Source organism: Lampetra fluviatilis, chromosome 21 (genome assembly GCF_964198595.1).
Source record: "Lampetra fluviatilis chromosome 21, kcLamFluv1.1, whole genome shotgun sequence".
Taxonomy (NCBI): domain Eukaryota; kingdom Metazoa; phylum Chordata; class Hyperoartia; order Petromyzontiformes; family Petromyzontidae; genus Lampetra; species Lampetra fluviatilis.
The window spans coordinates 657,102-671,477 of record NC_136295.1 but is presented as its reverse complement, the minus strand read 5'-3'; the positions used below and the strand labels follow the sequence as shown (position 1 = coordinate 671,477).

The following is a 14,376-nucleotide window of genomic DNA, read 5'->3' as shown; positions in this document are numbered from 1 at the left end:
GTAGTCAACTCCGAAATTCCGCAAGGCTAAACATCGTTTTGTTTAAAGTAGATATGCAAGTTCCAGTGAGTCTGGGACGTGGCTGCCGTTGCTATGGACGAGGTCGTCGTCGTCCCCCTTTTACTGCCAACAAACTGCCGGGCAGACAACCCCATGCAACATGGCCACCGTGACATCATTGCTCTGCGCGCGTTCAGCAAGTCTGTGGCTGCTTATTTACGTGTATTGGAAATTATATACATGTTATTATTCATAATATGCGCTATAAATGTAATTCACGTTCATATTATTGGTTCTTTTGGTAAAGTCACGTAGAAGGGAAATAATAAAATAATAAAACATAATAAAATAAAATTCTCACAACGTTTCGGCCACAACGCAAGCAGCCGTTCTCAGGTGATGAAACAGAGCTGTCGGAAAGACAGCGTCCAAATGAACACTGCTAAGCTTGGCAGCGTATTTTAAGCTGGGTGGGAGGAGGAGAGCGCCTTGACAAAGAAGTTTACATATCAACAGAGGAATGTAGCATATTGATGACAAATGCAGATATGGGATTAGTCACTCCTTGTGGAATGTGTAGGCGGTGGGGGGGTCTCAAAGTCATATTATGCGAGTGTATTATGTAGGATTCGCAGTAATAAAGGGAGGGAAATTTTAATAATAAAGAACTGCAACAGCCCAAACCACCGCGTAATCAAGCTAGTGCATTATGTGGAAAACAAAAAAGGAGTTTCTAAAGAACTACACATACCCTACTATCATACAATAAACCGATGTGAAAAAGCTAAATATAAGCTACATCAATATAATCAATTTACTCAATATATTCTCCAATAAGCTGAGCTGTTAACATTAAGTAACTGGGTATACACTACACTATATTATGACTACCATATAGTAAACTGATAAAAAACATAAAATATAAACTACATCAATATAATCAATAAACTCAATATACTCTCCAATAAGCTGAGCTACTAACAATAAGTCATTTTACATTACACTTCTATGTCGAAAAATGTGGCGGTTTTATCTTTAACGTTAGTGTAATGTAGTAACTCCACGGGAGACGACTTCCCGGGTAACACACTCTTTATTTTATCAAACTTGGTTACAGGTGACTAACACCTACTTTGTATCTCGGGTGACAAACACCCACTTCGCTACTTGGCGACTAACGCCCACTGAGTTACTCGGATGACCAACATCCACTTAGTACTCGGGTGACAAACACCCACTTAGCTACTTGGCGACTAACGCCCACTGAGTTACTCGGATGACCAACATCCACTTAGTACTCGGGTGACAAACACCCACTTAGCTACTTGGCGACTAACGCCCACTGAGCTACTCGGATGACCAACATCCTCTTAGCTACTTGGCGACTAACGCCACTGAGCTACTCGGATGACCAACATCCACTTAGTACTCGGGTGACAACACCCACTTAGCTACTTGGCGACTAACGCCCACTGAGCTACTCGGATGACCAACATCCACTTAGCTACTCGGCGACTAACGCCACTGAGCTACTCGGATGACCAACATCCACTTAGCTACTCGGCGACTAACGCCACTGAGCTACTCGGCTTCACTAGGTCTTCAGCTCCGTCTTCGGGTCTTCAACTGGGTAACTCTCCCCGAGTGCTCTCGCGCGTCCCCCTTTATACCCCACCTGCGGACGTCGCTGCGAGCACCCACTTATTCGACCAATCGCCGGGTGCTGGCTACGATCCTCTTTTCCCACATCTCATCGTGCCTCACCACTCACTCCGCGCCGCCTCGTCATCTGTCACTCCCGGCGCGCGCGTCCACACCACGCCCACAACGCGTGCCCAACCCCGCACCCCGCGCCGCCCCATGATCCATCACTGTCACAGTCGGCGCACGTCAATACCACCACTACATCACCCCCTACCACATAGCTCGCAGCCGCCCCGGCTGCTACAAAAATTACAAACCCTCCCTGTGTGCCCCGTAACACAACACAACAACAAGAACAACAACTAAGCTAACAACACAACACGACGCGAACACCACCATCCGCAACCCTCAACCAATGCCACCGCGACAACAGAACAATATATACAACCCGGCGAGTGACAATAGCAATGTGTATACACAAAAAAAAATAAATGGAAATTTTTTTTTTTTCTTTCGACTCGTGCAGTGTCCCCTTTTCTTCCGAGCGTCCCTACAACGGGACATTATCCCGGCAGAGGGGAACACCGGGCGAGCTCGGTGTAGAGCACAAAAAAAACCCGTCCTCATGAAAATTGTTGAGACCTAGCCCGAGTCCGCCTTGCCGGTCCGTCGTACGGCACCAGACGCGGTTGAACGTCCGGTGGTGCCGGCGGTTCAGGAAGACATCGGCCAGGCATCGAGGACTCGTGCGTGCCCCGGGGTTCAGGCTCTCGATGGTCAGCAGCCGTCAAGCCCGAGGCACCTGGGGGTGGGTCAGGTGGAGACACGTGAGGATCAGCCTGCGACACCTCCCTCCCCGAGTCGACGGTCACATCACACGCCCGGTCGTCACGGCACAGAACGGGGTCACACGGTGCCGCATAGGGCTTCAGTCGGGAGGGGTGCACATACCAACGGCGTTTCCCCCATTTAATCTGTATACTCTGGGGCCGTGCAACCCGCACAATTTCCACCGGTCCCCTCCAAGGTCTCAACAACTTGGGGGACGTAGCCAACGGTGCATGTGGACAATGCAGCCAGGCCTTATCGCCTGGTTTCCAATCATGCGTATGCACCCTCCGCTCATGCAATTTCTCGTTTGCAATTTGCCGCGACCGCGAATTCAACCTTGCCCCCTCCCGCGCTTCAGTCAATTTGGCGATATTAAATTTGATGTGGTCTGCCAATTTAGATTTTGCACGTGGCTGGGAAATCCCCAGTTGGACGTCCATGGCCGGATCGGCCTCCCGCCCATACATAAGAAAAAATGGGGAAAACCCTGTCGCCGCATGAGGGGCCATTCGATAGGCCGCGAGTACCCCCGGCACCTGTAAGTCCCAATCAACCTGATCGTCGCAGACCTGTTGGCACAACATAGACGTAATCGTTCTGTTCAGACGCTCAACCATCCCGTCAGTCTGCGGGTGGTAGGGGGAAGTACGCACTTTCTTTGTACCCAACAGGTCGCACACCTCGCGCAACAAAACGCTCGAAAAATTCTTCCCTTGATCCGTCAGCAAGCGTTCGGGGGCGCCCTTGTCCAACACATAACCCTGGACAAAGGCGTCCGCCACCGCCGCAGCCGACTGGTTGGCGAGCGGCCATGCCATAGGCCATCGGGTGAAGTATTCCACGCCAACCAGCAGGAACCTATTTCCCCTTGGTGTAACCGGAAAGGGCCCCAAGATGTCCAACGCTACCAATTCGTTTATACGCGAAACCTGAATGGATTGCAGCGGTGGATTAGCCGCCAATGGTGGCGGTTTCCTTTTGGCGCACTCTACGCATCCCTTAAGAATATTCGCCACGTCGTTACCCATCCCCGGCCAATAATAGTCTCGCTGGATTAGGGCGAGCGTTTTGTGAAAACCCAGATGCATGAGCCGTTCATGAGCTGCCAGAACAATCCTACCCCGCATAGCAACAGGCACCACGAGCACGTGACGCCGGGACATGTTGTCCCACCTCATCAACAGGCCCTGTCTGCACACCCAGGAACCGACCCGCGCCTCCCCTTGTTCGGGAGCGCCAACTTTCCGACGCAGCGTAAGTAGGGAGCTGTCGGACATCTGGAGGCGGCCCCACTCAATGAGGGGCAACGACAACAGCGAATCCCTCCCCGTGGGGGCGTCCTCTCCCGGGGTGTCAGTGGCGGCGAGCGCAACTCCCGGGGCGCCGGCGACCGGGGGTTTGCACCGCGCTGATCCCAACAAACATGTGCAGTCCGTGCACGGCGGCAACCGCGACAAGGCGTCCGCGTTTGAGTGCCGCAACCCTTTTCGGTAAATCGTCGTGAATTGGTAGTCTTGAAGGACCTCCAACCATCGGGACAATTGGCCCGATGGCTGCGCCACGCGCATAGCGTATTGTAGAGCCGCATGGTCCGTCCGGACCGTAAAATGACGGCCGTAAAGATACGGCCTGAATTGCTGTGTAAAAAACACAATGGCTAACAATTCACGACGAGTTACGCAATAGCGTTGTTCTGCGGGGGAAAGAACCCTACTACCGTAGGCGACCACCCGTTCAACCCCCCCGACCAACTGTGAGAGCACCCCCCCGATACCCGTATTGCTGGCGTCCGTGTCAAGCAAAAACGGTTGTGTGAAATCGGGGTAACACAAGGGGGGAGCCTGCACCAAAGCGTCACGGAGGGAGCAGAACGCATCCTCCTCCTCTGCCCCCCAGTGAAACCTCACACCCTTAGCCGTCAAAGCGTGCAGGGGCTTGGCTATGGTGGCAAATTGCCTGACAAAACGACGGTAATAGGAGGCAAAACCAATGAAACTACGAACCTCCGTGACCGAGGTTGGCGTTGGCCATGAGCTGACGCAATGCGTCTTAGCAGGGTCCGTCGAGATCCCTGAACGACTCACGATATGGCCCAAATACCTGACAGATTCCCGAAGCAGAAAACATTTAGCCGGTTTAAATTTTAGCTTAGCGGAACGCATCCTGAGGAACACCGCTCTCAGTCGCTGGAGGTGCTCCTCGAAAGTCCGACTAAAGACGATAATATCGTCAAGATAAATCAAACAGGTATCCCATTGGAGGCCTGACAAAACCAATTCCATGAGTCTCTGGAACGTGGCGGGGGCGGAATGTAAGCCCATGGGCAAACGGTTGAATTCAAAAAGGCCCCCAGGTGTGCGGAAAGCAGTTTTAGGTTTAGACTCGTTATCGAGTGGCAATTGCCAAAATCCAGAAAGCAGATCGAGTGTGGAAAAAAACTGCGCTCCCGCCAAGGCATCCAGCGACTCATCCATCCTGGGGAGCGGATACGCATCCGCCATCGAGATTTTGTTTAAGCGGCGGAAATCGACACAAAACCGCAAGGACCCGTCCTGTTTCTTTACTAGGACAATAGGAGCACCCCACGGACTAGAAGAGGGCGAAATGATATCGGCCGCCAACATATCATTAACCGCCGATTGCACATGTTCCTTCTCGGCCGGGCTGAGCCGGAAAGGATTCTGACGAATAGGGGCCGCGTCCCCTGTAGCTATGTGGTGGCGCAACAGGTCAGTGCAGCCGATATCGTACTTATGTTTGCTGAACACGTCAGCAAACTCGATGAGCAAACCCCTCAATGCTCCCAATTGCACCCCGGACAAGTTAGCAGAACCCGCACACAGCGAGTCCAACCACTCAGTCCCCTCATCACTTTGAGGATGCGACTCGACAGTAAAATCTGCTTGAGCCACGAGCCGTTCCTCAACGGGCAGCGGCGCGGCGTGAGCCAGCACCGTTCCCTGCGCAATTACGGCCGGCCGCGACCCCGTATTCAGGACCATTACGAACGGCTCACTGTCCCCTCTCACCATGGTTTGAGCAACCGCTAAGTCGAGGCCCTTACTGGCTCTGTTTGACGGCCCCAACAGCACCCCCTGTGCCTCCGCACCCACCTCGAGTGGCTTCCTGAACCGAAGGGGTACTAACATTTGCGATCCCGGGGGTACCCGTACAGTGTGAGTCGCCAGCGCCTGCACCGTCGCACAAACCGTGCGCACTTTGATAGGGCTCGACAAGAAGGCAACCCGCCGACCTGACGGAAGCTCTATGCAGGCCTGATCAATAAGAATTTTGATGGGCATTTTTGACAAAAAGTCCGTACCTAGCAAACAGGGAACGGCCAGCGATGATGATACAAAAATAGGGCCCGCTAATTTAATGTCCCCAATGCAAATAGTCGCCCGAATCTGGCCGATGATCCCCAGGGATCCCCCATTCGCCGCATAAAATGGCACGTCTACCGGCAGAAGGGGTCTACTTTGGACGGGAAGGATGTTATAAATAAGGTCCGAGATGATGGTGGCCGACGCACCCGTGTCAACAAGCACCCGGACCTCAACCCCGTCAATGAACCCCGTTACCACGGACGACCCGGCTGACGCAGCCACGATCCTGTGGGCCAATTCGGACCACTCGACTGCTTGCGGGCCGCGTACGGACCCCCCCCGCCGAATTGAACCCCCGGCACCCAGCCGCGAACCCCCCACCGCGAAGCGGCGACCCGAATGTGCCGTGTTTGTGGACCGAACGTGTGAGGTGCCGCGACTTGCCGGGTTTTGTTGGGATGACTTGTGGCCCTGGTCGTCGTCCCGACGTGGTCCTGCGGTGCGCGGACGCGGGGCCCGGCACCCGGCTGCGACGTGACCCCGAAGGCCGCAGTTGTAGCAGACGACGGACGTCGTAGGTTTCGGTTGCTCCAGCTTGCGGGGCGAACGTGTGGGCGAACGACCTCCCGTTCTCCACTCCCCCGGACACGGTGCAGCGAAGGCCCGCTCCTGCACCGCAGCTGGCTGAGGTTCGGCGATCGTGGCGGCCAGTGCCGCATTCCCCGGCCATTTGCAGACGACCCCCGGCTTGCGTTTGAGGACCTCGTACGCGTGAATGCTCGTGGCGATCGCCAGGGAGCAGATCTCCATCTCGTCTGCCACGTTGATGGGGACCCCCAACTCGTGGGCCAACACCAGCAGCTGCTCCGTCACCATGGCGTCCTTCCCCTCCTTATCCATGCGGGGAAAAGCCGCGTCCGCCAAGGCGAGCAGTGCCGTGCGGTAGGCTAGCGTCGTTTCCCCAGCCACCTTCCGCCGATCGTAGAACTGGTGGCGGCACGTGTAAGGGCGGCCCGAACACCTTCGCCATCAGGTGTAGTGCGGCCTGGAGCGTAGAGCGGGACGACCTTGCAGCAGATGTGAAGGCTGCAAGCGCGTCGTCGTCAAGCATCGCTGGCAACGCACGCAGGGCAGTGGTGTCGGACCACCCCGACATCTCCTGATGAGCGAGGAACCTTCGTTGGAAGGCTCCCCAGTCGCCCCCATCCGCCTTGAACGCCGACAGCGCGGGCAATCTTTGCTGGAGGACCCGATCGTCGTCGACGTCGGAGAGATTTTCCCGCGCTCCGCTGGAGTTGTGTAAAATGTCGGCTCGGTTGTCAGGCGCAAAATGGAGGGCTCCGGCGCGCGCCGATGACGTGGGCTGCGCTGCGCGGAGGTGTCCGGCCACGTGGCGTCCGTCTTTCCCGCCAATCGGTGGCGGCCCCCCAAAAACGGCGGCAACTTCCAGGCTTTTGGCGCGAAGCGCCCTTTGGCGGGAATCCTCCACCGTCGCTTCCTCCACGACCCCCGCAGCCGTTTTTCCGCTCGCCGGAACGGAGATGTCGGCCAAGACAGCGGCGGCGGCGAGTAGCAACTCCGCCAAGCGGGCGTGCGCGTCCTGGAGGCCGGTGTCGGAGGCAAGCGGAGCGTCGGCCATCACCGCGAAGTGCTGCATCGGCGGCAACTCCTCGTCCTCTACTCCCGAGGTCGGTGTCCCCGGTACGCCGTCGTCATCCCGACCTCGCTCGTGGGTACGGGTAGTCTTCCTTGTGTCCATACTTCTTGAAGACAGGTTTACTTCTGACGCCAGTTGTAATGTAGTAACTCCACGGGAGACGACTTCCCGGGTAACACACTCTTTATTTTATCAAACTTGGTTACAGGTGACTAACACCTACTTTGTATCTCGGGTGACAAACACCCACTTCGCTACTTGGCGACTAACGCCCACTGAGTTACTCGGATGACCAACATCCACTTAGTACTCGGGTGACAAACACCCACTTAGCTACTTGGCGACTAACGCCCACTGAGTTACTCGGATGACCAACATCCACTTAGTACTCGGGTGACAAACACCCACTTAGCTACTTGGCGACTAACGCCCACTGAGCTACTCGGATGACCAACATCCTCTTAGCTACTTGGCGACTAACGCCACTGAGCTACTCGGATGACCAACATCCACTTAGTACTCGGGTGACAACACCCACTTAGCTACTTGGCGACTAACGCCCACTGAGCTACTCGGATGACCAACATCCACTTAGCTACTCGGCGACTAACGCCACTGAGCTACTCGGATGACCAACATCCACTTAGCTACTCGGCGACTAACGCCACTGAGCTACTCGGCTTCACTAGGTCTTCAGCTCCGTCTTCGGGTCTTCAACTGGGTAACTCTCCCCGAGTGCTCTCGCGCGTCCCCCTTTATACCCCACCTGCGGACGTCGCTGCGAGCACCCACTTATTCGACCAATCGCCGGGTGCTGGCTACGATCCTCTTTTCCCACATCTCATCGTGCCTCACCACTCACTCCGCGCCGCCTCGTCATCTGTCACTCCCGGCGCGCGCGTCCACACCACGCCCACAACGCGTGCCCAACCCCGCACCCCGCGCCGCCCCGTGATCCATCACTGTCACAGTCGGCGCACGTCAATACCACCACTACATTAGCACCACGGAAAGCGGCGAGCGTTGTTCAGACAGACGAGTCCATCTATGCTCGGAACGGAGGAGGGGGGAGATAGAGAGAAACAACCATGGTGCGCTATTCTGTCCTGTGCTGCATTACAACTATGCTACAAACTAGACTACTATACATTGTAATATTATACCTTCCAATATAAACTACACTGTATGATATCGTATACACAGCCCAATATAAGCTCTAACATCATGCATTATATTGATATGCCTCCAACTAAACTTTTTTCTACATCACACGACTATACACCGTACTATACACTGCCATAGACAAACCCCAACATTGAATTATACACTGCGTTACTATACACTACCCTGTACCTTAGACTATACATTGTAATATTACACTACTAGCTGTACTACCCGGCTTCGCCCGGGACTTGGATCCACCACGCCTGGCCACCTTTGTCTCCCCAGTGGCGATGTTAACACACCACACCAGTTACTCGTTTGAGGCCGAGTCGACCTAGGGGAGGCCCAGGAGCAGTTGAAATAATCGTTACCGGTGGTGGCCGTGAGCGGGAATCGAACTCGGGTCGCCGGGTTCGTAGCGCGGCGCACTAACCACTACACTACAATGCGCCGGTCACGTGACAGATTTGACGTCACAGCTCACCTGCTGTGCAAACAATATATGCATTCTTGAGGTCCGCTCCAAAAAACAAAAACAAAAGTGTACTTTTATAATTTTTGCATTGTGTACAGTCTGGAAAGTACCCACATGGCAAATTTGCAGTTTGTTGCATGTCGGGAAGTACGCTAAACATTTTGAACAGACACACATATTCACAACTTTGCCTTTCATATATATAGAGATGTATTATTCTACAAACCCTACTGTATACCACACTGTTGTATATTCACTATACAATTACGATACTATATATTATCTTATACATTCTATTAAACATTACACTATTGTACTATTTATTATTATACAATCTACTAAACACCATACCATTGACTGTCGCGTGAAAGGTACTAAGAGGAAGCAAAGAAATATGTCAGTGGGAGAGTGGTAGCAGGAAACTTGCAGCGGAGCAAAGACTCCGATCCGTGAAGAGAATACAAAAGCTATATAGTCAATGCCAGAGAATGGAATGCGGTCTGAAAGTTACCGTAAACGTCAACACAATCAATCAAGACCCGAAAAGGTTTATCACGTCCTTCCAATGATTGCTGAGCCAAAATCCATCTTCTCGGTTGAAATTGTCTCTGTGTTTGTATATGTGGATGGCCTCATGAACGAATCTCTCATGGTAGCCGGATGGCTTGCAGAGAACCTCCGTCTTGGAGAAGTCAATGTCATGTGAGCCCACTGAATTATAACAATGGTCTGCCACGGCTGAGGTGTTGGTCCTACCGTGTTTCAGGTCTGCTTTGTGTTCACGGATGCGGTCCGAGACATGTCGTTTGGTTTCTCCAATGTAACTGCTACCACAGAGGCAACTTAGTTTGTAGACGCCAAGGTACTGTATGTCTGGAATCACATCGTTTACAGACGGGACCAGATCACGGATTTTATGTACTGTGTTGAATCGGACCTGGATCTTGTGTTTATTCAGGATTTTTTTAGATCTTTTTTGTGACCCCCGCCTATCTCCGGTTGTAGCCAACGTTTTCATGTAGAAATTTGAGGCTGACACAATCTAGACTGCCACTCTACGCCCGACCTTATGGAAGAGGTACGTGGATAACACTTTTTTCATCTGGCCACATGGCCGGCCTGCTCTAGACCAATTCCTCGACCACATCAATTCCATACACCAAGCCATCAGATTCACCATGGAAGTTGAAAAAGATGGCAAGCTACCCTTTTTGGATGTCCTAAATAAAAAAGAGACCTGATGGTTCAATGAGCCACTCTGTCTACAGGAAAGCTACCCATACGGATGCTTACCTAAAACCGGGTTCCCACCATCATCCATCCCAGAAGAATTCCTTCATCAAGACTCTACACCATCGAGCCCAATGCATCTCCGACCAGGAACACATTGCCAGTGAACTCAAGCACGTACACCAAGCTTTCAAGGATAATGGTTACTCCGACTACACAATCCGCAAAGCCATCACTCCAACCATGAAGAAGGATCCTCTTGAGGAGCCATTCAAAACCATCACCTTACGCTACATTGCGGGGGTCACAAAAAATATCTCCAAAATCCTGAATAAACACAAGATCCAGGTCAGATTCAACCCAGTACATAAAATCCGTGATCTGGTCCCGTCTGTAAAATATGTGATTCCAGACATACAGTACCCTGGCGTCTACAAACTAAGTTGCCTCTGTGGTAGCAGTTACATTGGAGAAACCAAACGACATGTCTCTGACCGCATCCGTGAACACAAAGCAGACCTGAAACACGGTAGGACCAACACCTCAGCCGTGGCAGACCATTGTTATAATTCAGTGGGCTCAAATGACATTGACTTCTCCAAGACGGAGGTTCTCTGCAAGCCATCCGGCTACCATGAGAGATTCGTTCATGAGGCCATCCACAGAAACAAACAAAGACAATTTCAACCGAGAAGATGGATTCTGGCTCAGCAATCATTGGAAGGACATGATAAATCATTTCGGGTCTTGATTGATTGTGTTCACATTTACGGTGACTTTCAGACCACATTCCATTCGCTAGCATTGACTGTATAGCTTTTGTAGTCTCTTCAAGGATCGGAGTCTTTGCTCCGCTGCAAGTTTCCTACTACCACTCTCCCACTGACATATTTCTTTGCTTCCTCTTAGTACCTTTCACGCAACAGTCAATGGTATGGTGTTTAGTAGATTGTATAATAATAAATAGTACAATAGTGTAATGTTTAATAGAATGTATAAGATAATATATAGTATAGTAATTGTATAGTGAATATACAACAGTGTGGTATACAGTAGGGTTTGTAGAATAATACATCTCCATACATATAAAAGGCAAAGTTGTGAATATGTGTGTCTGTTCAAAATGTTTAGCGTACTTCCCGACATGCAACAAACTGCAAATTTGCCATGTGGGTACTTTCCAGACTGTACACCATGCAAAAATTATAAAAGTACACTTTTGTTTTTGTTTTTTGGAGGGGAGCTCACGTATGAATATATTTTTTGCACAGCAAGTGAGCTGTGACGTCAAATCTGTCAAGTGACCCGCGCATTGTAGTGTAGTGGTTAGCGCGCCGCGCTACGAACCCAGCGACCCGAGTTCGATTCCGCCTCACGGCCACCACCGGTAACGATTATTTCAACCGCTCCTGGGCCTCCCCTAGGTCGACTCAGCCTCAAACGAGTAACTGGTGTGGTGTGTGAACATTGCCACTGGGGAGACAAAGGCGGCCAGGTGTGGTGGATCCAAGTCCCGGGCGAAGCCGGGTAGTACAGCTAGTAGTGTAATATTACAATGTATAGTCTAAGGTAGTAACGCAGTGTATAATTCAATGTTGGGGTTTGTCTATGGCAGTGTATAGTACGGTGTATAGTTGTGTGATGTAGAAAAAAGTGTAGTTGGAGGCATATCAATATAATGCATAATGATAGAGCTTATATTGGGGCTGTGTATACAATATCATACGGTGTAGTTTAGATTGGAAGGTATAATATTGTCATGTATAGTAGTCTAGTTTGTAGTATAGTTGTAACGCAGCACAGGACAAAATAGCGCACCATGGTTGTTTCTCTCTATCTCCCCCCTCCTCCGTTCCGAGCATAGATGGACTCGACCGTCTGAACAATGCTCGCCGCTTTCCGTGGTGCTAACGTTAAAGAAAAAACCCGCCACTTTTTTCGACATAGAAGTGTAATTTATAATGACTTATTGTTAGTAGCTCAGCTTATTGGCGAGTATATTTAGTTTATTGATTATATTGATGTAGTTTATATTATAGTTTTTTTAATCAGTTTACTATATGGTAGTCATTATATAGTGCAGTGTATACCCAGTAACTTAATGTTAACAGCTCAGTTTATTGTAGAGTATATTGAGTACATTGATTATATTGATGTAGTTTATATTTAGTTTTTTCACATCGGTTTATTGTATGGTAGTAGGGTATGTGTAGTTCTTTAGAAACTCCTTTTTTGTTTTCCACATAATGCACTAGCTTGATACGCGGTGGTTTGGGCTGTTGCAGTTCTTTATTATTAAAATTTCCCTTCATTACTGCTAATCCTACATAATACACTCACATAATATGACTTTGAGACCCCCCACCGCCTACACATTCCACAAGGAGTGACTAATCCCATATCTGCATTTGTCATCTGTTGACATGTAAACTCTTTGTCAAGGCGCTCTCCTCCTCCCACCCAGCTTAAAATACGCTGCCAAGCTTAGCAGTGTTCATTAGGACGCTGTCTTTCCGACAGCTCTTTTTCTTCACCTGAGGACGGCTGCTTGCGTTATGGCCGAAACGTCATGAGAATTGTATTAATTATGTATAATTTTTATTATTTAATTATTTCCCTTCTACGTGACTTTACCGAAAGAACCAATTAGAAGAATCCCTGCAGTCACGAAAGCTTTAAATCGAAATGTAATTCACGTTATTATTAATGTTTTTTCTACATGAATGTTGTAAATATTTGTTATTTTATAAAAATATTGGTTGACTGACAAAATCAACTTAAAATTGGTCCTTGACTATCCCCAACTTCTCTCCTAACTCTACAATGCTTAGCCATCTTAACTCCCTCATAGAATCGGGGTCATGGCAAGATTTGGCTGAAGCAAATTTTATAACAGCACATGTCATTCTGTACTCAGGCTCCCAGGGAAGCAACGTACCCGGAATGCTTCCAGAGCTTGAAGCGGACTTCATGCTGGAGGAGGAGAGGGATGACCAGTCCGAGGTCACCTCGGCCCTCTTCAAAGCATCTTGATAGTTGTCGTACATCGTGCGCCCATACTATAAAAATAAAACAAGTCCATTGTCTCTATTGTACACACCATTATTAAGAGGCATCATTACTCCCCTACGAGCCCCACAGGATCAAAGGATTTTAACAAGGAGACAAATATCTTCTTGGTTCTTTCGGTAAAGTCACGTAGAAGGGAAGTAATAAAATAATAAAAATAAAACATAATAAAATATGGCCGATGGGTGGGCAGGGTGGCGCATTGGGAACAAATGTTTGCTCAGCAAGAAGGGCCTGGGTTTGATTCCTGATTTGGGCACCTTTGTGCATGATGTTTGTTTGTTCTCTCGCTCTGTCCTGCATGGGTTTCCTCCAGCTTCTCTGGTTTCCTCACATACTGTCAAAGGTATTGGCCAAACATGTCAATGCAAAAAAAAATACCTGAAAATTAAGCAATTTGGATCATACTTTCGCTATGACAAAAAACATTTTGCAGAAACCTCCTGAAAAATATTTTTGGGACTCAATAAGGCCTTCCAGGGTAACAACATATAAATAAATAATAGTTTGAGTACGTGCATCGTATGCATCCCATAAAACATTGGATAGTTTCTAAGACGTAATGTAACATACCTGGTCTACAAATTTCATTATTCACCATCGATTGCTTTAACATCAACTTACTGAATGTGCGATATGGACACACTTGAAATTGAATGTCAGCTAAATTGCAAACGTAACTGAAATTAGACACAGTTTGTAAAACACTAACGAGTCATGTGATGCAGCAAATTAATGGTCAGCTCGCTGCGCTTGAAAGCCGGAGGTCACCGGTGGAATTCCATTTCCAGGTGCTGCAGTTGCCAATAACAGGGCAAGTGGCCCAAAACCTGCCCCTGGCTGTGTCCACTCAGCATTGTAATGGAGACTCAGTGGTTAGCTGGTCAGCAGAGACTGTGTGTGGTGGGGTAAAGTGTGGGTAACTCTACGTCTTTCAAGACGTGTGACCGGCATGGCGAGCAGTCTGTTCTCCTATAACG

General features: G+C 50.0%; 1 protein-coding gene across 3 annotated transcripts in view; it reads right to left on the bottom strand.

The window, feature by feature from the left end:
* The window catches only part of LOC144938118 (uncharacterized), a 101,838-nt gene that overhangs the window by 16,081 nt on the left and 71,381 nt on the right, over nt 1-14,376 (bottom strand). For all 3 annotated transcript variants that reach the window (XR_013637815.1, XM_078865820.1, XM_078865821.1), the window contains one exon: nt 13,266-13,386. Coding sequence is in view for 2 of the 3 variants with exons in the window: in XM_078865820.1 (XP_078721946.1) it covers nt 13,266-13,386 (121 nt within the window). In the remaining variant the exon portion in view is untranslated. The remainder of the gene's footprint in view (nt 1-13,265; nt 13,387-14,376) is intronic.